General features: G+C 53.9%; 6 protein-coding genes and 1 non-coding gene across 7 annotated transcripts; 6 read left to right on the forward strand and 1 right to left on the reverse strand.

Annotated features, from left to right (window-relative positions):
- Positions 1-1,149: 1,149 nt before the first annotated feature.
- BDP55DRAFT_538846 (uncharacterized protein) lies at positions 1,150-3,138 on the forward strand (the record flags this gene model as incomplete). The annotated part of the gene is made up of 3 exons (XM_060567983.1): positions 1,150-1,525; positions 1,688-2,517; positions 2,581-3,138. 3 exons carry the CDS (start codon positions 1,150-1,152, stop codon positions 3,136-3,138), a joined length of 1,764 nt encoding a protein of 587 aa, XP_060436961.1.
- Positions 3,139-4,315: 1,177 nt separating this feature from the next.
- Positions 4,316-5,873, forward strand: BDP55DRAFT_689084 (glycoside hydrolase family 28 protein; the record flags this gene model as incomplete). Its single annotated transcript, XM_060576700.1, has 5 exons — positions 4,316-4,346; positions 4,458-4,621; positions 4,695-4,837; positions 4,896-5,404; positions 5,566-5,873. 5 exons carry the CDS (start codon positions 4,316-4,318, stop codon positions 5,871-5,873), a joined length of 1,155 nt encoding a protein of 384 aa, XP_060436962.1.
- An 858-nt stretch (positions 5,874-6,731) lies between these two features.
- BDP55DRAFT_640805 (calcineurin-like phosphoesterase) lies at positions 6,732-9,228 on the forward strand. Its single transcript, XM_060573367.1, has one exon. It carries the CDS (start codon positions 6,828-6,830, stop codon positions 8,763-8,765), a length of 1,938 nt encoding a protein of 645 aa, XP_060436963.1. The 5' UTR covers positions 6,732-6,827; the 3' UTR covers positions 8,766-9,228.
- Positions 9,229-12,424: 3,196 nt separating this feature from the next.
- On the forward strand, positions 12,425-14,296 carry BDP55DRAFT_722446 (uncharacterized protein; the record flags this gene model as incomplete). The annotated part of the gene is made up of 2 exons (XM_060578611.1): positions 12,425-12,468; positions 12,517-14,296. 2 exons carry the CDS (start codon positions 12,425-12,427, stop codon positions 14,294-14,296), a joined length of 1,824 nt encoding a protein of 607 aa, XP_060436964.1.
- Positions 14,297-15,018: 722 nt separating this feature from the next.
- On the forward strand, positions 15,019-15,108 carry BDP55DRAFT_t6. Its single transcript has one exon. It is a non-coding gene; the product is annotated as a tRNA-Phe (tRNA).
- Positions 15,109-18,103: 2,995 nt separating this feature from the next.
- Positions 18,104-18,991, reverse strand: BDP55DRAFT_625456 (mitochondrial carrier domain-containing protein; the record flags this gene model as incomplete). The annotated part of the gene is made up of 1 exon (XM_060571476.1): positions 18,104-18,991. The coding sequence occupies one exon, from the start codon at positions 18,989-18,991 to the stop codon at positions 18,104-18,106; it is 888 nt and encodes a 295-aa protein (XP_060436965.1).
- Positions 18,992-20,039: 1,048 nt separating this feature from the next.
- Positions 20,040-21,286, forward strand: BDP55DRAFT_709559 (uncharacterized protein; the record flags this gene model as incomplete). The annotated part of the gene is made up of 4 exons (XM_060578132.1): positions 20,040-20,596; positions 20,824-20,894; positions 20,951-21,078; positions 21,152-21,286. The coding sequence occupies 4 exons, from the start codon at positions 20,040-20,042 to the stop codon at positions 21,284-21,286; spliced, it is 891 nt and encodes a 296-aa protein (XP_060436966.1).
- Positions 21,287-21,699: the final 413 nt, after the last annotated feature.

Raw genomic sequence — 21,699 nt, forward strand, 5'->3', positions numbered from 1 at the left:
ACCCAGTGTTTAAACCTTCGGAGAGGCAGAACGAGGCCACAGCTTTCATCTTATACAGATGGCGCATGGAGACCGTCTCCGCGCGCGCGCTTCAACGAGGGTGGGCTTCTCCGTTTCGTTCAGCTTCGGGGGGTTTTCCACCTGCCCGTTGAACGGTTGAAGGGTGATCTTGAAAGTTGAAAGAAGGCTAAGAGCGGCGAAGTGCCGGAGCAGTCGGGCCATGCGCGCGTCCAAGTAGCATTAAGCTAGTTAATAAGGATATCGAAGTGGGCTTACACCGAGTCATGCGGGATCTCATTGGTTGGATCGAGGCTCTTGAGATTGACCAAGAACAACTCGAAAAGTCAAACTGGCGGAGACAAAGCGACAACACCTCAACCTGCCATCACCTTGGTTTCTCTTAAAAGCCAGACCCGCCCTGATTTGGGATTTAGTATCTTGGCACCTCCGTTTGTTATATCGTCCATATTGAGCGTCCGCTCGTCGTCATCAGGCGTCGCCAACAGCGGCCGCCACTTTGGGGGAGGAGGAGGAGGCGGCGGAGGAGTAAACTAACGGTGACTCGTGAGACGGACTTTGACGGAGAGCACATATTTTCCAACACCGTTGCGCGGATGATGGGCCAACCAGTGGTCCCTCATCTTATCTCCCGCAACTTGCAGGCACTTCATGTACGGGACCTTTTCGACCGACCTTTTCGACCTCTTTCCCATTTCTATTTCCCAGCCAGCTGGGCAACTCTACGGATGCCAAGCCGAGCTAACAAGGTTGCTTTGCTTTTCCTGCAGGGCTATGCAACGCCCAAGCGAGGAACCCCAACCATGACTCGGCCTTGTTTGGGGAGTTGGGAACTTGGGACTGGAGTTCTTGGCCGTGAATCTTGGCAATTAAAACGGGATGAACATGAATGGGGTTGTTCGTGTGCTGCGAAGCTGACAACCCGCATGGGCGCATAGGGGGGTCCATGAAGACTTGGCAGAGTTGGATGGGATATATGGGCGGCTCGCCGTGTCGAACTTGAGTAGTTTCCCGCTTTCCTCTCTTTCTTTACTGCTAGTCAACTGTCTGTCTTCTTGTTGTAAGACACCGTCACTCGTTTCTAACTACCAAAGTCATTCTTTTATATAATACTAGTCATTCTTTCGCATCATGCATATCAAGACCGTTGCCACCTCGCTCCTCGTGGCCGGAGCGGCTGCCTCCCCCTTCCGCCGCCAGACCTCGAACGAGACCTTCTGCGATGAGGACCTCCCCGTCCCTCAGCCGAGCAGCACCAAGGCTCACTTCCCACCTTACCCCGTGAACACCACCATCCCCGGTGTTCCTTCCACCCCCGGCGGCTCTTATCCTCCCCCGTCAACCCCTGGAAACGGAGGCAACACTGGTTCCGGCTCTTCTGGTTCTGGTTCTGGTTCCAACACTGGTTCCGCTGGCTCCTCCGGTTCCGGTTCCGGCTCTAACACGGGCTCCAACACTGGATCCAACACCGGCTCTTCCACCGGATCCTCGACTGGCTCCAACACTGGTTCCAACACTGGCTCCAACACTGGCTCCAACACTGGCTCCAACACTGGCTCCAACACTGGCTCCAACACTGGCTCCAACACTGGTTCCGACAAGGGCTCCGACAAGGGCTCCGACAAGGGCTCCGACAAGGGCTCCAACAGCGGCTCTTACCCCGGAGGAGGCAAGCCTGGATCCGGCGGCTCATGGCCTTCAGCTGCTCCCTCCGCTGCTGCCTCTGCTCCCGCCGGCAACGTCCCCTCGTACCCGGGCAAGCCTGCCGCCGGCTCTTCCTACATCCCCTTCCCCCAGAACACCAGCATTCCCACCGCTGCTCCCTCCTTCACCACCATCCCCGGTGTTGCTCTTCCCACCGAGCCCATCGCCGTCCCCAGCACCACCGTCCCCGCTGGCAACAACGACACTATCCCGGCCTCCACCTCCAGCACTGCCTCCGGATCCGTCTCCGCCAGCGCCACCGCCCCGGCCACCAACATCCCCTACGGCGTTGCCATCACCAAGTGCACCGTCGAGGGTGACTTTGCTCTCACCTTTGACGACGGCCCATTCACTTATACCGACCACGTCCTCGACCTTCTCGCCGAGGCTGGCGCCAAGGCCACTTTCTTCGTCAACGGCGAGAACTTTGGCAACATCGACAACTTCCAGGATGTCGTCAAGCGCATGGTTGCCGACGGCCACCAGATCGGCTCGCACACCTACAGCCACCCCGACCTCGCCACCCTGGGCGATGCCGACATCATCCCCGAGATGACCACGCTCGAGGATTCTCTCTTGAACATTATCGGAAAGTACCCCACTTACATGCGTCCTCCTTACTTCAGCTGGAACGACAACACCCTCTCCATCCTCAAGGCTCTTGAGTACCACGTCATCCACGCCGATGTCGACTCCCTCGACTACGCCAACAACGCTCCCCTCGGCAACCTCACCAGTGTGGGCATCTTCGAGAAGGGTGTCGATGCCGGTGGCTCCATCGCTCTGGCCCACGAGGTAAGTTTAACATGATTTCACTCAGAAATCTCATTTTCATTTACATACTAACGCCCGCTTCAGGTTCACCAGAACACCGCCGAGTACCTCGTCCCCGAATTCCTCCGCATCATCAAGGAGAAGGGCTTGAACGCTGTCACCGTCGGCGAGTGCCTGGGCGACGCCGAGGCCAACTGGTACAAGACCAAGCGCACCTCCACGCCCACCGCCACCGCCTCCAAGATCGTCGTCTCCATCACCAGCACCGCCACTCCCACCGGCGTCATCGGCCCCGACGGCGCCTGCGGCGGCTCCAACAACTACGTCTGCGAGGCCGGCGCTTGCTGCTCCGAGTACGGCTTCTGCGGAACCTCCCAGGCCTACTGCGGTACCGGCTGCCAGCCCCTCTTCGGCGTCTGTGGCGTTGCCGGCCCCGTTGCCTCTGGCGGTGATGCCACTTCCAGCGCCCCAGCTGCTACCCAGACCGCTGCCACCGGCGGCGTCAGCCCCGACAGCTCCTGCGGTGGTTCCAACGGCTACACCTGCCCCGACAGCACCTGCTGCTCTGAGTACGGCTTCTGCGGAACTACCACGGCTCACTGCGGCACCGGTTGCCAGCCCATCTTCGGCACCTGCTCTTAAGCTGGCCGCATAGTAGGGGGTTGTGTGTGTGTACATGTAATAATGGTTACATTAGGTTGATGTGGTTATGGAACAAAAAGTTTCCTTTATATATCCTGTGCATAGAGTCAATAAAGTGTATCTGTTACTTCGTCTTTGGATATAGCCAACCTAGCCATCGGAAACCCCGCCAAACATAATGTTGCCCCGTTTCGACATCAATATTCATGTGATGTTGTGATCGAGCTGGCAAGCTGCTAGGTAGTCTGCGGCTGAAACGGTCAATTTCAAGCGCTCAAGCCACGAATCTGCTCAGATTCATGAGGTTATTTGAGGAAATCCACCATAATCGTGCCATGTAACTATTGACCAGGCTAACGAGAGTAGGCTCGACGAGCCGCTTGAAGACAGCGATTATCGCGGAACTCTGTAAAACCTCATGAGGAGGTGATCAAACCCGCATCATAGAATCCCCGACGACTTGTCTTTGGCAGTCGTCGTTCCTGCAGGAACCCGAGCTGTGCATATTACGGAATCCGGGGCATCGACGGCGGGCGGATGCTGCCTTGGCGGGAAATGACTTAACCATATCTTCCGCGAATGCCCACCTATGATTATACGGCGTTGTAATCCGCTTATCGTGCAGAATCGGGACAAGCTGCATCGGGAAACGGGTGCATATTGCGGGGTCGGCCAACGGGATGATAGCAGTGCGGAGGAAGGGAAGCCCATCCACCCCAGATATTACATGTACATCTGGGAATATCGTGCTCCGTACATGGGGTTTCGTGCTTTCATCCCCCGACGGTGAGTGACCGCGATGAAGTCCACCAGTTGCATGCAAGACCGATGTAGGTGGCGGGATATGTGTTCCTGCAGAGATCGGTCTTCCTGTTCACGAGGTTTCCTTTCATTGTCTTTAGTCTCTCTCAATGAATTGTTTCTACATGAGGAAATCATCGTCATACGGTCATACTGCTTCATTGAGCTTCGCAGAAGCTGCAGTTACTGCCAGCGAATGACACCCTCATCGATCATCATTATGCCGAGACCTTTGGGGCAGATGCTAGGTAACAGTGCATGCTTTTCGTTGATGGTCGTCATATCGTTGTCTCTTGATAGTTGTATAAGTTGCACCGATCACATAGCACTGCCCTGTGCTTGAGTCATCTTCAACTCCTCATCGATTCAACTTTGAATGTCGGTTGCCGCGATGCTTCCCAATTTTGGTTTCAAGTGGTCTGTAGTCCTGTTCGCCCTTCTTGGCCTTTTGTCCTCAACCTTGGCTTCCCCAAAAAAGATCCTCGAAGACAGAGCCGTTTACACTTGCACCGTTTAAGCCAACAATGACGGTTCCGATGATTCACCAGCCATCCTCGCAGCCTTCAAGGAGTGCCGCAAGAATCGCCGGATCATATTCTCCAACACGACGTACAACATTCAGAAGATGATGACCACGACTGACCTGGAGAACACCCAGATCGAGATCCATGGGACGTTGCTGGTGAGATTACACAGCATCATCCTTCTGGTCGTGAGCCATCTATAGGTGCTGATAACTTCTACCTAACACACAGTGGAGCAAAGACACCGACTATTGGCTCAGCAACCCACAGCCGACCGGTTTCCAGAATGGTTCTGCGGCGTGGTTCCTAGGCGGAAAGAATGTCACAGTCGATGGTTTCGGGTACGGGACCTTGGATGGCAACGGACAGACATGGTCAGGATCCCGCTTCTCAACAAGATTCGTCCAACTCGAGCTGACATCCACCGTTCAGGTACAACTTAGTCAAGGGCCAGTCCAATTACCCTGACCGCCCTCATGCCCTAGCAATCTGGAAAGCCTCAGACATGACGGTCAGAAACGTCCGCATGGTCCAGAGCCAGATGTGGGCCATGGCAATCATGCACTCACAGAACGTGCTGTTCGACGGCGTCTATATCAACAGCACTACAAACAATGGGTACCCTGCTAGGAACACGGATGGCGCAGATACCATCGACTCGGACCGCATCACGTTCCGTAACATGTACATTCGAAACGGCGACGACGCGATCGCCATCAAAGGCAACTCTACCAACATTCTAATTGAAGATTCCACCATGGATCACTCCCTGGGTATAGCCTTTGGAAGTGTTGGCCAGTACAAAGGCGAGTTTGAGCGCGTTGAGAACGTCACTGTGAGGCGTATCAAGGGTTTGGGAACTCGGCACGGCGCGTATGTGAAGACGTGGACTGGAGATCAGGTGTCTTACCCACCGAATGGAGGTGGAGGCGGTGTCGGATGTAAGTGAAAACCGAGAAGCTTCTCATCTTGTCCCTTGAACCTAGATAAGACTTGCTAATGGACCCGGGTCAAGATCTCAAGAATGCGAGTAAGTCACCTAATCTCCACCGCAAAGGCCTTTCAAAAAATAGTCGTAGGAACCTGCTGATAGCATCGATAGCCCTCCTCGACTTCGATCTCACTGCAACACGAGAGGCGCCCTTCCTCATTGGCCAATGCACCAGTTTCAGTGGTCAACAAGGTGACTGCGAAAGCAGCACGTTCAAGATTTCAGACATGACGATACGGAACTGGGTAGGCGATGGCGCGTCTAGCTACGTTGCGGATATGAACTGCAGCCAAGGCTCCGGAGGTTGTGAAGACATCACTATTGAGGACGTTGACTTGAAAAACACCACAACCGGGGCTGATGTTACCAAGTACCGATGCCGAGACGTTGTTTCTGTACATGATTTTGAGTGTAGCTGAGATACGCGAGGGAACTCAAGTGATCTGCGCGAGCTTACGATAAGCTGAGCCTCTTCCTTCAATGGTGTCAACTCAGAACCTTGGATGTTGATAGCGACGTCACGAAGCCTCAAGATCTAAGTCCTCAGTACGCAAGTGGACGGCTCCGTTACTCCAACTAGACTATTCGAAAAGTTGAACCTCGACCGATGATCCCGAACGTTCCTGCGAGCCGTGCCCCTCCCCCTCTTGATGTCGGTGGACAGACTTTCAGCCCGACGAAAGCAGTCATTCTCGTCTGTGACAGAAGCTTGGGTCCATCTCAACTTTCATTCATATGCCAGACGCAGCGACATTACCCTTTGCGCATATATGACGGAGCATGCTAAATAAAGTATGGAAAGAGGAAATGCCATCCGGACATGGACCCAACGTTAGCCGACGGGTACCTGTTGTGCTGGCCCAAGCTCAACGCCTCACATCCAACCAGGTACGTACCCAGCATATGCAGGTCCCGGGATCGTTCCGGGCACGTGGACCCGCACCCCCAGCTCTGCCCTTTGGCGCCGTGACAGTTTCAGACACCTTGCTGCTCGTATCTGTTAGTCTTCTACCCCCGATCTCACGCTTATCAGTACAGATAAGCGAGTGGTATTCTAACAAGAACCTTGAGGGATCGTCGCTGACGTAGCGGGTCAGGTTGTCCGGGGCACCCATCGGAGACAGCTTCAAGGAGCTCTCTATCTGTCCGTAGCCGTACCTTCAGGCACCCGTGACCGTGACTCGCCAACGCATCACGTCAAACCCGCCTGGCCTCTCAGCATTTCCATTCTCCTTTCCCCGCAAGAAGGCGAAGCGAACGGGGTGTGGTATTCTATTTCCTCGAGCTCCTCCGCTTCTTCCTCCTTCCTCCTTCCTCCTTCCTCCTTCCTCCCATCATCCAAACCTAGCAAACACATACAAACACCAACAACCATGGCGAAACACCGAACATCACCACCTACCGTCCTCACGGCCGCGGCCGCTGCGGCAGCAGCCCTCTACCTCCCCCTCGCCTCCGCCGCTCAACCCGGCGCCGCCTCTCCGGTCCCCGCCCCGATGCGCGACCTAACATGGGGCCAAATCAACTTCCTCCACACCACCGATGTCCACGGCTGGCTCGGCGGCCACCTCCTCGAGCCACAATACTCGGCCGACTGGGGCGACTACGTCTCCTTTGCCGAGCACATGCGCCGCAAGGCCGACGAGCAAGGCGTCGACCTCCTCGTCATCGACACGGGCGACCGCGTAGAGGGCAACGGCCTCTATGACGCCTCCTCCCCGAAAGGCCTCTTCACCTACGACATCTTCAAGGAGCAGACCGTCGACGTCATCTGCACAGGCAACCACGAGCTCTACCAGGCCGACGCCGCCCAGCGTGAGCACGATATTACGGTGCCGAATTACAGAGAAAACTACATTGCGAGTAACCTCGACTATATTGACCCAAATACGGGCGACCGCGTCCCGCAGGCCAAGCGCTACCGCAAGTTCAAGACAAAGAATCAAGGGCTCAATGTCGTTGCCCTCGGCTTCATCTTCGACTTCACGGGTAACGCAAACAACACGGTCGTCCAGCCGGTCGAGGACACGGTCAAAGAGGAATGGTTCAAGACGATGCTGCGCGAGGAGAAGCCCGACCTCTTCGTTGTCATCGGACACGTCGGCCTGCGCATGCCCGAGTTCAAGGCCATCTTCACTGCTCTGCGCAAGGAGGCCTGGTTCGCGCCCATTGCCTTCTTCGGCGGCCACGCCCACGTCCGCGACGCCCTCTCCTTTGACAGGGAGGCGTATGCCATTGCCAGCGGTCGGTACGGCGAGACCATCGGGTGGATGTCCGTCAACAACGTCAAGAAGAAGTCCAAAGCAGATGCTGCCGACGACGAGGTCTACGACGAGGCTGCATCTTCAGTCTCCTTCTCGAGAAAGTACATCGACAACAACCTGCTAGGGCTCTACCACCACACCGGCCTCAACGAGACGACCTTCCCAACAGAGCACGGCAAGAACGTCAGCAAGCTCATCACCAAAGCCCGCAAGGCCCTCGATCTGGACTACCAGTACGGCTGCGCGCCCCAGGACCTGTGGGTGAACCGCGCCGCCTACCCGAGCGACGACAGTCTCTTCACCTGGCTCGAGACGCAAGTCCTCCCGGACGTGATCCACAAGGACGACAGGAAGGACGTGCCGCGCCTGGCCATCGTCAACACGGGCGGTCTCCGCTTCGACATCTTCAAGGGCGCCTTCACAAAGGACAGCACCTACATCGTCTCTCCCTTCACGAGCACCTTCAAGTACATTCCCGACGTGCCCTACCCCGTCGCCAAGCGCGTCATCGACCTTCTCAACAAGGCCGGCAAGATCTTTGCCGAGACGGCGGGCACGAGTGACGTTCGCTTCATGAATATACCCGAGATGATGTACCCCAAGGATGACATGGTCATGCTCAAGACAGAGGAAGACGCACAAACGGCCGGCGAACCCCGCCGCCTGGAACTCCGCCACATGCCCGCCGACAACCAACAACCTCTTTCCGACAACGACGACGGCGATGACAAGTCCAAGAAGCCGGACCTCATCGGAGGCTACACCACAAAAGACGATATCGGCACCGACGGCGACGACACGGAACACTCCCCCATCACATTTTACGAAGTCCCCAACTGCATCCAGACAGAAATCGGCTTCCCCAAAGAGGGCGAGCCGGAGAAGGTGGACCTCGTCTTCATCGACTTCATCCTGCAGTGGATCATTGTCGCGCTCAAGTTCAGCGGGGGCGAGTACAGCGAGAATGACGTGCTGAGCTGGTCCGACGAGACGCTGACGTACAAGATGGGCGAGTGGATCAAGGAGAACTGGAAGGGAGACTGTTGAGACGGCATAAAACTAGTAGAGACAGATCGTCTCCTTGAGATATTGCCTGCCTGGGTTTTTGTTTGCATTGTTTATTTGTTTAGATTGATTTTCAAGCCTCAGGTAAATGGGGTCACTCGGTATTAGCTAGCTAGGAGTTTTGTTTTGCAAAGGGATCTGAGTCCCGAAATTTTTGCTTTTCATCGGGCTGTAAACAATTATTACCCTAGTCTAGACTAGGCCAGACGTTTATACTACGAACGTGAATGTCGGCACGGAACCGGGGAGATTAGGGACAGGATCATAAAGTATGCCACATGAATGGGATGGATTGGATGGCAACACAGGTAGACCGGTAGACTGGGCAATGAACAAGCATAAGACACACACACTCACCCATCACGTTGCGGTCTCAACAATGCCGAGTCAGAATACATTGTCACCTGGCGCTGGGACTCTTGTGCTCGGTCGCATGTTTTTTTTACTGGGCACATGTTTAGTTCGTCGCTGTCGACTGTCGACGGACCTGTCAGTGTCACTCACCCACCTGAAGGACGCAACTGAACCTCGTATCGGCCGCTCACCGGCAGACACGATGTCGTCCGGGTCCGACTCCATCCTCTACACCGTCCAAATTGCATGTGAGCGACAGCGACAACCCTCTGCGCGCAAATCCTCCTTTTCCCGCCACCCCTTTGCATGCTTTAATCGTCTGCCGTGTACCACTGTGGCGCACGGCAGAGGCCGCGAGATGAGGCAAGCCACGCAAGCCAACTTGGCGATATCAAGATTCACAGAATTCGTTCGCTAGAGAGTCCAGACTCGCAACTGTGTCAAGTTTGGATCTCTCCTGCTAGCGAGTGAGAGATTTCTGGTCTCTTTTGGAAGAGCCATTTATCCAACCGACGATGGGAAGCCCGAGCGAAGTGCATTAGTCGTCGTTTAGCTGGCGCGGGCCGTCCTCTTGTCTTTTTTAGGGGCAGTGGCCATCGCGGGCGGCGACGCTATTGACAAAACTGTCAGCTGAAGCGCGGCGCGAAGTGAGGACCAAAAGGATGCAAAGTCGTCCGACTAAAGCCTGGTGGGTTTCCTTCAGTAATATGGGTGGTCGGGAACCAAGGGGGTGGATGATGGCGCCGTCGTCCTTTTTCATGCGTTATGCGTCTCCCTAGATCTGGGCCCTGGCCTGTGTGTTATTCTGGTCTTGCTACACCAAGATAAGGGACGGCATGAAGAAGAATCGTACTCTAGAGTCTAGCGTGACCCAAGTATCGTAGAGGACGCATACATGCGTGTGCGTGTGGGGGGGCTATTCAAGAAAGACGAATGAATCGGCTCCCGAGTCCGCCCTTAGCAAGACCGCTGCCCGCGTAAGGAGGATTGTCGATCCGGCGGAGGGTTTCTTGTCCCTTGGATATGCCCACAGACTTCTGCAGGCAATACGAGAAAACAAAAGGTGTCGTGCTCGCCTGTAGATCTTCATTGAAGTTTGGACACGTTTTGACGTCGACGGTCCACCTGTGACGGAGAGAATCTGATGTCACTTCCCTTGATAGATCGTGGATATGCCTTCCCACCTCGGCATCGAGTTCGTCGTTAGGGAGAATCGTGCCTCGTGGTCCAGGGGATTATTTGGGCTTCTAGGGTATCATCGGGCTCCATCGACTCCATGTTTGTTTCGTTTCGTCAATTGACCAACACGGCAGTGATGTATGAACCTGGCCGGGGGAACAAATAAGTTTCAAGGTCTTTCGTTGCTCGGATGGAGAAGCCGGCCCAAAGAGAGCATGCAAGCTAAAAAAGAGCTTCTTAGTCCAGGGACACAGGGGGAACCCCTTTTTCTGTGAGCTACGTACCGTTGGTTTGGCATCGCATCTCGTTTCTTCTGAATGGCAATGGCCCTGGCTAAAATGCCCTCCCCCCTGCCTAGGTATTTACCTACCCCCCTCCCCCGAATTAGCACACCAAGCATAAGCTTCGCGCAATTCAGGAATCGTAGGTACGGTGAGCATCTCGAGTAATGTACCTTTCAGTTGGCCGAACTCTGCAGAAATGCAGAACCTGCAGACATTAAACCTGCGGTCGGTAGTGGGCTAACGAAAGATTTTCGAATGAGAGAAGCCGTAGAAACTTCGAAAAAGAGATGAGTCTGCGGGTGTTGAATCTCGCACAACCCTTGATCCTGGACTCAATTGGGGTGGTATTTTCCGGGGGATTGCGTCTTATCAAACTGTATGTTCCTTATCGTGGGACCTCCAAAGTGGCCCATCACGCGTTCTTCCATTGTCCAATGCCTCCAGGGTTGGAAATCGCACAAGGCTCGTCATATCCTTTTTTTTTTTTTTTTTCCCAGGGGTCTTAGTCGTCTCTCCCTTTGCAGTTCATCCGAACTTCGTCACAACTCGAGCCGGCTATGTGCGAGTTTGTGGGTGCGAATCTGGATGAAGTGCCCAGTGCCCACAACCTCCTTGCAGCTGCAGCAAAAAGGATTCCATTTTGTCACCCCTTCTTCTTCTTCATTGCCCCCCCTTGAACACATTTGGTCGACCTCCCCCACTCGTGCTGTTGACGTGCGCGCGTGGAGGCCCTGCCCCCGATGATGTGAAGCTACGTCAAAGGGGGAAAAGTGCGAAATTGCACACACAATTGCCAATACGGCCACCAATCCCCAGCACGAGGGACGTGTGCAGCATCGTTGTGTGTCGCTCTCTCACCCGGCTGCCGTTTCATTAAACACCAATCCAAAGAGGGAAAATGTGCCTGGGAGAGGGCCTGTTCTCATCTCCACACTGCAGTCGGTCGCGGTCCACCCCTCGCTGGCGACAGCGGCGACGTCGCAATAGCTCGGTCTGCTCCGGTTCATGTCCCCATCGCAAGTTCGTTTCCTTAGACTTTTGTTTCCCGTCCTTCCTCGTCTCAGCCCTTCACGATCTTCCACCATCTCTTCGTTCTCTCGACTCCTTGCTGGTGGCTACTTCTAGACCTGTTTTGCAAGGGATCGATATCAGTCTCATCGCTCTTTATCACAGACATCCCGCCAAGAAGAGACTCACCACACTTGTTGCTTTTCCGCTCATAAACGCAAACCCTCACTCAACCTTGTCTCGACCCAGAACCCACTCCACCGGAGCTCTGTCCTGTCCACTGATCTGGGCAGCTCGTCCATCCTGGCCTCCCTCTTCGGGACGTTATTACTGCTGGGCCCCTGATCTTGTGACGGATCAACTGTCTTGGGGCCGCGAATAAGGATCGTCGCCCTTGTCCATCACTCAACGCTACCTCCACAACTCGAGCACTTTCATCCGGAAAAAGACGCGACATGGCCCGTATGCAATAACCACCACCGCTCGTCCTCTCTTTTCACGACACCGTTGTTCCTACTCGGTCGCCTTCCACGCCTCCGAGTGCTCAACATTGGAGCCGTGGCAAGCACTTTTCACCAATTGTTCAATCCCCTCGAACTGGTTCTTCCTTCATTTCGCATTGCCAAACTCGTTTGATTGTTGACCTGGACGTCCATTGCCGAGATTGGGCCCATTCGCTCTCTCTGTGCATAGCTCACAGCTGTTTTATGCCCTTCTTTTGTTCTGTATGCCCCTCACCACCACCCCTCCATCTCGCTTCATGGGCCGATCCCGCTGACCAACACAGTTTCTTGATACCCTCTTCATAACGCAACCATGGTGTCTTTTTTCGGGTTGAAACTCGGGGCCGATAAGAAGAAGTACGCTTCCAGCTCTCTGTCGTGGGAATATGAACTGACTTTGTAAAGGAAACCCGCTGAGAAGGCTGAGTTGAAGCCTCAATGGAAGAAGGTTGACCAAAATACTCTTGGTCAAGGCCAATTCTTCGGACAAGATATGGACCGTCCAATTCTAATCAACGGATCCCGCCCCGGCACAGCCATGTCGAACAAGAGCTTCGCTGCTAACTTTCGTCATCCGAATGCGCCGTACCTGAATGGCGGCTCATCTTCTCTGGTCGATCTGGGTGCACCTGGCGTCAAGGGTATTCGACCTGTTGGGTCTGAGGCTAATTTGAATATGCGCTGGAACAACGGTTCTGTGACCAGCCTGGGCAACATCGCATCTTCACCGATCATTACATGTAGTAATGGATCAGGAAGCAGACCGGGGACACCAAACTCAGCCCGGGCCAAGGCTTGGGTCAACCCTCTCGACGTCCACTTTGCTCGTGATAGTGCTGGCTCCAGGAGCGACGGAGCTCTCAGCCCGGCGCCGAGTGCTGCACCAAGCGGGTATCACTCTCCAAACAACATATCGCCTCTTCCTACGCCGACCGCAGCAAACGCACCTCGAAGCCCTCTTGGACAGTTTGAATTCAACCTTAACCCGTCAGACTCGTCGAAAGATGACAAGCTGACTCCGGCTCCGTTGTCGCCCACCAAGGCCTTGCCTTCGCCTCCTCAATCGATTAATGGTTCTCTCCCGCCATTGAGGACAGATCTTAGACCAAAGACGGCAGTCACCGCCGTTCGTGAAGCTCACAGGCCGCGGCCGGCCGCCCTTCCGTCCCCAACCGCATCTACAGGACGCTCCAGCGACGAGGACCATTTCTATCCTAGGCCAATCATCCAGAATGTGGCCGCAAAGAGGGACACCCTCACTATCACCACGCCAAGAAGGCAGAGCTTTTCCATGGATATCGACAATGATCCTACTGCACTCGATTTTGGTATGGCGGAACGAGGACGCACACTTGAGCGAGAGAGCCCAGTCATTCCAATAAGTCCTGTTATACCAGTTAGCCCGCCGCCGAGGAGCGCCAGGCGACCGCGTCCGCCAGAAATGAAACTTCTGCCGCAACCTCCCAGGAGCGCCGGCTTGCCGCCACCCAGACCGCAGCAGGTGCCATATGAAGGACCGTTGCGGAGCCCTGCCCGGCCTCTGGACGATTGGCCCCCTGCTAGACAGCGTCAGGGTTCGGATGCACGAGAGATGATCTCTCCCATTAGAGACGGGGAACGTGCCCAGTACGATAGCCGTGAACGACAAGTACCAGAGCTCAGAGAGAGAAAAGATTCCGGCGGTCGATCTCGCGATGATCTTCCTTCCCCGCCGCAGGGATACCTTGGACCCCCGCCGACATCGAGACGGGTCGCCCCAGGCGAGGGCGAGCGGAACTACGGAGTGACACCCGCAAACCGTCGACAGCCTCCGCCTCCCGTCGAACTTCAGCGCAAGGCATCAAACCCGCAGCAATATCAGCCGCCCAGCTGGGACGATCGGGACGTCCATCACGGAAACTTCGCAATGGTCTCACCTCGCATGCAGTCGCCGCAGCCTCCCACGCCGAACAGCTTGATTCCCGAGGCCTCGAACGATGCGAACTGGCCGTTGCCGAGCCCGCTGGCAAGTCCAACATTCGGAAGCCAGAGACCGCAGACACCGAAAGAAAAGGCAGAGGCTCAACAGATGAGCCCGCCGCCAGTAATTCCTCCGCCTCGTGAGCGAGTTGACGCGAGGCGGCCAGACTTTGGACTGAGGGCCCCAACTGGTATTGCAGATGAATTCCGGGTAGGATTCATCTAGATCTCAGGAGATGGAGCCTCGTAAAAGTGTCAGCAAAAGATGCAACCCATCATGACGCTGCAGTACATGTGTCATACCTGGAGACAGGGACAGGATATATCTCGGAAAATTTGAGTTTTGGGGCAATGAAGGGCGGAAACATTTGGACTTTTTTTTTTTTCTTCGCATCTTTTGATGTTGGTTGGGGAAACAGAATGGCGAACGGAGCGAGGTTCGACGTTGGAGTTTGGTTCGCGAGGTAGTCATCAAATGATAATGTAATCATCCCAATCCAGGCCAGCCCGGTCGTGACTTCTGTGCTCTAATTAGGTAGGTCCCTTCCTTGTTATTCTTCAACAGACCGTAAGGTACGCGCCGGGGACATGACAAGTTACGGCATCATATCACGGCCCGAACAGCTCGGTGGCTCCTTCCCCCACGATCACAGTTCGCTAGAGATGTTGGAATCAACCGTGAAGTAAGAAGATGACAAGCTTCTAATTCCGAGGAAACTCCAGGGCTTTCAAACCAGATACTCTCATCAAGATCCTGGTGTTGTGTATATTTATCTCATGCTAACGTGTTCAGCAGAGGACATCAATAATGCCAAGTGAGACGTGAGCATTCGGTGTGGTTACTTCCCGATGACTTCCAACCGCAGTATGGGGCCGTCCTCGGAAGGTATTCACGAAATTTACATAAAGATCTAAGTATAACATTCACTGTCGGAATTTTCAACAGCGGCGGACATAGCTCAGTTGGGAGAGCGTCAGACTGAAGTCAACTTCAATCACTTAATCTGAAGGTCGTGTGTTCAATCCACACTGGCCGCATATATGTTTTGATTTTTTGACTTTTGAGTTGGCCAAAAGCTTTATCGGGTTGATATTCTGCAGACAGCACGCATTTTTAAACTGATCAGTAAAGGTCAGGTAGGGCATACTATATTTGGCATTGTCTCTCTTGTTTGCACTGATCTCGAACTGATTGTTTTAGACTTCATCCCCGGCGGCCCGTGTGTCCGTCCCTCCTTGCCAACAACATCACTTGTTTTCTTTGAGACGACAAGGAGTAAAGTGAGAAGAGAACGTTTGCACCAAATCCCAATACATGGAACTGATTAACTTCAATTCTACCGGCAGCAGCATTTAAGTACATTTGTCTACCAAGCCTTTCAGAGGAGAGCATCCACAAGCGCAAACTCGTCATTCAAGACAATTTCTGAACCGGCCGAGCCCCCGGCTTGCACGACATATTTCTTCGCATCTTCATACAAGCCAAGTCAAGATCTTCTAGACTCGCGACAAACCACAATAGGCGCCCCCGGGCAGCACCCACATTACGTGCAGATCGGACCGCGCAACACGCCTGGCTCAGCTGTCACAGCTCAGTCGAAACAGGGGAAAATGCGGGGGGCTAAGGAGCGCGAAGTAACGTCAGAGAAACCGTGAGGCTCTCAGGAATCACCCTCTTCCCTCCTTCTCTCCCTCTTGCTCGACCACAGCAACGTAGCCGTGAACGCGACCCAACTGCTAATTCCCGCCCGCTGCATCTCGAAGCCTGGGCGGCTCGGTAGACATGGGTTTCCAAAACATGTCCCGCTGCACGTCGAACCCCGCCACCCGACGGGGCCCGGGTTCGGGTGTGCGCCCCCTTTTCCCCAGAGAAATAGCCATGAATTGAAGCTTATAGACGCCCTCGCCAATGGGTCGACAAGGCTAGTCGCGTGAGGTGCAGTGGCCCTGGATTGGATACGTTTGATTGTTTGCCTTGTCACCTTTAAGGTATTGAAGGTTTTCCATCACATCCGACCAGGGTGACGACGTAGGTGTTCCATCCAACAAGGGGCGGAAGAAAGCACCCCATGCCCATGTTTGAGGTTTTCCGGACGACGGGCATGCCATCTAAACTTCCGATGTAGCGGAATGCTTGTCGTGATGTTGGCCAAGATCGGATGTCTGACGCCCAGCCGTCTGGTCTTGTGGACATGAGCGACTGGGGCGACTGGTACTGCTGCTTGGCTGGGTGAACTCCTTTGGGCCCATGCGATGCCCTTTCGATGGGACGGCACTTGAGGGCGGAGTGGTGCAGGTATAAGGATCGGGATGTTCTTCGAGCTGGGACTGACTTTTTCTTCCTCTCCTCTGCTCTTCAGTCACTGCGTGATCCAAATTTGTGCTTTCTTCTTGTTTGCAACCTTTCATTTCAGTGCTGTGCACTTTTTCGATTCAGTCAATCCCATCTTTATTCAACCTACCTGTAATCCTCCTCCATTCCTAGGCACTTACAGGACTTTGGCACATACTTCAAAATGCGTTACACAACTATCACTCTCCTTGTCATTGGTCTTCTCACAGGCAATGCCTTGACAGGTAAGCCCCTCGCTCAGTCTTTCTCTATCCATCCTCTTCTCAAGACTTAACAAGACTGACATACGTTTCGTACAGCACCTGCTCCTCAGTTCGGCGGCGGCGGCGGCGGCTTTGGAGGTGGCCGTGGTGGAGGTGGTGGCGGCGGCGGTGGTAGAGGTGCCGTAGGTGGTGCAGGCGCAGGAGGCGGCGGCGGCGGCCGAGGAGGATTCGGTGGTGCCGGTGGTGCCGGTGCCGGTGCTGCCGGTGCTGGTGCTGCCGGTGGCGCCGGAGGAGCTGGCCGCGGGGGCGGCGGCGGCGGCAACAGAGGTCAGAACGGCGGCGGCAACAACAACGGCGGCAACAACAATGCCAATGCCGGAAACGCCAATGCCGGCAATGCCAACGCCGGCCAGAACAACAATAACAACAACCAGGATGATGCCGCTGCAGATGACGCCGCCGCTGATGACGCCGCAGCTGATGCCAATAATGGCAACGCGAACAACAATAACAACCAGAACAATGGCAACAACAATAACCAGGACAACGCAAATGACAATGCGAACGCCGACGACAATGCCAATGCGGATGATAATGCCAATGCCGACCAAGCAGCGGACGCGGACGCGGCGGCCGACTTTGTTGGCCTGGCTTGCACCGATGGAACTGGTGCTGGCGCTTGCCAAGCAGACGGCCAGTGCGATGTCAACGGCGACGTCAAGGTTGTCGCTGGGCAGTGTGGCCAGGCCGCTGCCGACGCCTAAAAGCAGGCGGTGTTACTATTGTTGTTGAGTGTAGCCAAATGGTCAGTTAATGGAGGAGGTTTTTATATTGTGCCATGGCTCTCACCCACCTTAGGGTCTCAAAAGGTCCATAGTGTTGAATATAGATGTTGATTGAAGGAAGAGAGGAGTTCACCACCGGTGTGGCTACTTCTCTGGGTGCTCATGCTGGGATTCGAACTCGGGTAGCCTGTCGTCGAGTAAGGCTGTGGGCGATTTGATTGTCGACCTTGAACCACCCCACCACCCAGCCAGTTTGACCTGAACCGTCGACCTAGACGGGCGCCTGCTGGCTGGTGACGGTAATGGAATTGAGGGGATCTATATGGAACTTCCTGTGTATATTCAGGTGACGGATGGTAGGAGAGTTACGTGGAGGAAGGCACGTTGGTGTCAATCCCCAAGGCTTCGCGAGCTTGACCACTTGGACCCTTCACCCGACGTTGATTAGCGACCGACGCCGAACATGATACAATCGGACAATGGGAACTTTCGCATTTGCATTCGTATTAAGGCCATTTCACTGCTTAGGCACTTGCAACAACATTAATGTTCATCTCTTTGAGCTGCAGTCGTTCTTGATTTACGCAGTCCGGATACCCCTGAAACTACTGAATCGAGAAGAGTGGTATTACAAGACTTGCGTCCCTGTCGTCTAAGTGAGTTTTACATAGTGTACAAATCTAAAAGCCTTTCTAGCTCAGATAAATCTTGATGGCTTCGTAACAGCCAATATACAACCCGCCCCCAAAAGCCGACGCCAGAACCGTAACAGTGACACCTCTAAACAACCCACGAACGCCTTCTTTCAAGACAATCCCCTTGGCTACTGCAATCGGACCAATCTTTGCCCGAGCCGAAGTACTTGCTGTCGTTCCAGCTCCATTCTCGCCAGTCACCTCCCCGCCAGCCGCGAGCCTCATCCTCGTCTTGACAACATCAATAGGCACAAACAAGCTCGAAGATACGCTCCCAGCCACAGCAGCGCACAGCCCGCTCGCGAGAACCTGCTGTGGCACGCTCCCCTCCTGGGATTTCGAATCCCCTCCGAGGAACCGTTCCTTGAGAGTCTCATAGAGACAAAACATCAATGTGGTATTAGGCAAATCACTCGCCACAAGCGCCGTATACCCAGCCCACAACTTGGTCGGCTGCTTCGCGAAACGCCTCAACGTGGCAATAGTAGGAGACGCACCGCTGCCACTGCCCTTGTACACCTGCGCATTCTGCTTCAACACCTCGGCAGGATTCGTGATAGCACAGCTAACAAGACTCGCCGCCGCGCCGCTTGCACCGTACAAAACAGGCAACGGCACGCCCGAAAAGCGGCCTTCCTCTTTCGCACGCAGCGAGTAGCCCTTGAGCCCCTCGTAGATTGTGAAGAAGGCTGCCGACGATGGAATACTGGTGATGATTGTGGGGCCGAACCCCTGGTACAGCCCGAGGAAGAGCGTCCGGCTGACGGCGCCGTTGACGGATTTGTACTGCGTTGTGTACATTGGCGATTGCATCCGCGTGATGAGCGTATCCATTGGATGGATAAGAAAGTCCACGCTCAATGTGGCACCCGCTGCGGCCTGCATTTTTTCGATTAGTGAATCCGTGACGGAAAGCTTCTGAGTGTTGTGGTGAATTTACCGCGACAACCGCTTCCATCCCGATGGCAGACGTCATTCTGGCCACCAAATGCTAGAAAGCAATCAAGAGCTTCTCGGTTTGTGGAAGCCTTCGTTTCAATGCATTTTTGTTTCTTTCTCCCTATTGAGCACAAGGTTCCTAGATAACAAGTCGCAGTAGCGCGCGTTGATGAAAAACTCGAGGTGACGTTTTTTGATGCCTCAGGGGGCGGTACCCGAGAATTCCGCCACCCGCCTTAGATTTCAGGTCTGTCCCTCCATTATCAGCCAATTCAGTCCATTGACGATCGGTAAGATGGAACTAATATACGAAGGACGATTAGGACCGAGAAATTGAATACTTCCTTGTTCATTCGTTGCCTGCTAAGATAACTTCTCATCGGCTCTGCTTGTCTCGGTTTAAGGCGTCTTCACCCGCTACTCACCGAGAAGACATGATTCACTCGGAAAGACGCAGCGAAAGGCCGCCTCAAATGCACCATTTGAGACTCAGTTCTTGTTGTAGACAAGTAGTCATTAGTAAGTTGTAAATGGTTGAAGTCATTGAAGTATACTAAACTCAGACTGCCCGTCCAGTTTACGTGCAGCTTCGGTTAGGAGAACACTATTTCTCTTCGTTTACCCGTCGCTCCAAAGCATTCTGAAAAGAAAAAAAAAAGACGATTTCTTTACCGAAATTCAGATTAACTCCTTTCACCCAGCTGCCTTTGCTTGCATTGTCCAGATGATTGGTCGTGGCAATCAGAGGTCTTTCAATCCAAAGCACCATGCGTAGACCACTGAAAGCTCTGGTCACTTCACAATGAACGTGATTCAGTAACAATGGTCTTGTCTTGGATACAGTCTTCAGTCTCCCTCATATAAAGTCAGGTGCATTTCCTGCTCCCTTGGACAATATTCCGCACACAAATCATCAACCCAACCAACAGGCAACGCAACAATTAACACTACACTACACAGCTTTTGTCCCAACAACCTTAGCTAACAAGAAACCATGTGCGGCATCAAACAAGTCGTCGACGAGTGCAGAACCTGCCGCGGCATCGTCCTTATAGAAGAGGTCCCCATCATATGCCAAAGGAGAACATGGACATTCCCTGACACCTTTGGACACGCAAAGACCTACTGCCCCGACCAAGGACGAGTATACGTCGAAAAGAAGCCAAGAATCAACCAGTGCCGGGTCTGCCGCTGGGACTCACTCAATATCACAACGAACCTGGACATGCCCTGCCACCAGCGCTCAGATAGCAGCCTAGGTACTCGCTCACTATCCCACGGTGTGGAACAGAGCCGATCGACGAGCCCTTGCCAGAATGATAGTGTCCTTAGTGTACCGACCGAGAAGGAGCCGAAAGGCATGGTTAAGATGGTGAAAGGTTTCTTTGGTAAGTATCTTTCCAAGGTTATTCCTGGGGTTCGTAGGTCCTCGCAATCCACTTCGTCTTGGTCGGCTCTAGACCAGTGGGAGGATATTTGTGGTGATGAGGACACCAGGGACAAGAAGAAGAAAAAGAAGAAGGCTTCGTCTATACCGACAGTGATTAAGGTGTAAGTTCTTTAGAAATATCATTGGTGGGCTGACTCTTGTCTGCTCTTCCTCACACCCAAAGTAGGAATCATCTTGGAACATCCCTTTGCTACGCTACCCCGTGGACTGTGTTTTCCGAATATTGGTCTAGTGGTTGGTCTATTCAAAAGTTCAAACTGAGTCTCCAATCCCTCAACATGGTGACCTCGCTTTCGCCTAGGAATGGTCTTGCATGACAAGCTATTAGGCGAGAGTTCCCAACGCTGACCACGGCGCAAGTCCCATATTCCGCTGAACAAAGGCTTGCCGAGGCTCTACGTAAGTATTACTCAGACCTCGGATTCAAGTTGATGTTTATGCACAATACTCTCCAGACGTTGGTTTATGCTATTGCTTTACGATGGAGATCATCTCACCGACTACAGGGGCTACCTGCAACGGTCCCCAATCGGCACCAGCGAAGCCAAAACATCCAATCATCATCTGCCAAGGCCCTCGAAGGGTGCGTTCGTCCCATCAAGAATTGAAGAGACCACGACTACAAATCAATAAGTGACGGGCTCGGGTAGTTGCAGACACATCACGATTCTGGTATGAGAAACCCGAATGCGAGATGCGAACAGGGGGAGCAATCCACCGTATTCGTATCGACTTGCAACCATCGTGCACCCGTCATCCAAAAGCGCTACAACCTCATGGCTCAAGCGTAAATGTGATCTGCAGCCAGGCCCGTCATTCGAGCCCAAAGCCGAGCATCGCTTAGGATAATGTCTGCCTAGTACTCCGTACAGACGATAAGTCACGATGAGGGTCTTCACATCTACCTAGCTTAGGAGGGGCTTCAGCGGCTACTTCCCACCCTGCATTGAGCATCGATTCTACCGTAAAGTCCCATCAGAAGCACACATGGCAATGAAAACTTCATTCTCATGATAAGCACAGCGACATATGCAACAAGCCAGGGCCAGTGAACCGTGCCGCACGGGATGATCCCAGCCCAGATACCCGGGGCTTCTGAACCATAAGGAGTGGGGGTGGAAGCGAGGCGGGAAGCGGGGGGGGATTCCCATGAAGATTTCGCGGGGAAGCTTCTATTGGGAATAAGGTAGGCCAACCTCAAAAC

This window comes from Colletotrichum godetiae, assembly GCF_030913485.1.
Source record: "Colletotrichum godetiae strain CBS 193.32 chromosome Unknown BDP55scaffold_1, whole genome shotgun sequence".
Classification (NCBI taxonomy): Eukaryota; Fungi; Ascomycota; class Sordariomycetes; order Glomerellales; family Glomerellaceae; genus Colletotrichum; species Colletotrichum godetiae.

Bases quoted from the DNA above. Each gene is read 5' to 3' on its own strand.
- BDP55DRAFT_640805 (XM_060573367.1), top strand. From the start codon at position 6,828: ATGGCGAAACACCGAACATCACCACCTACCGTCCTCACGGCCGCGGCC.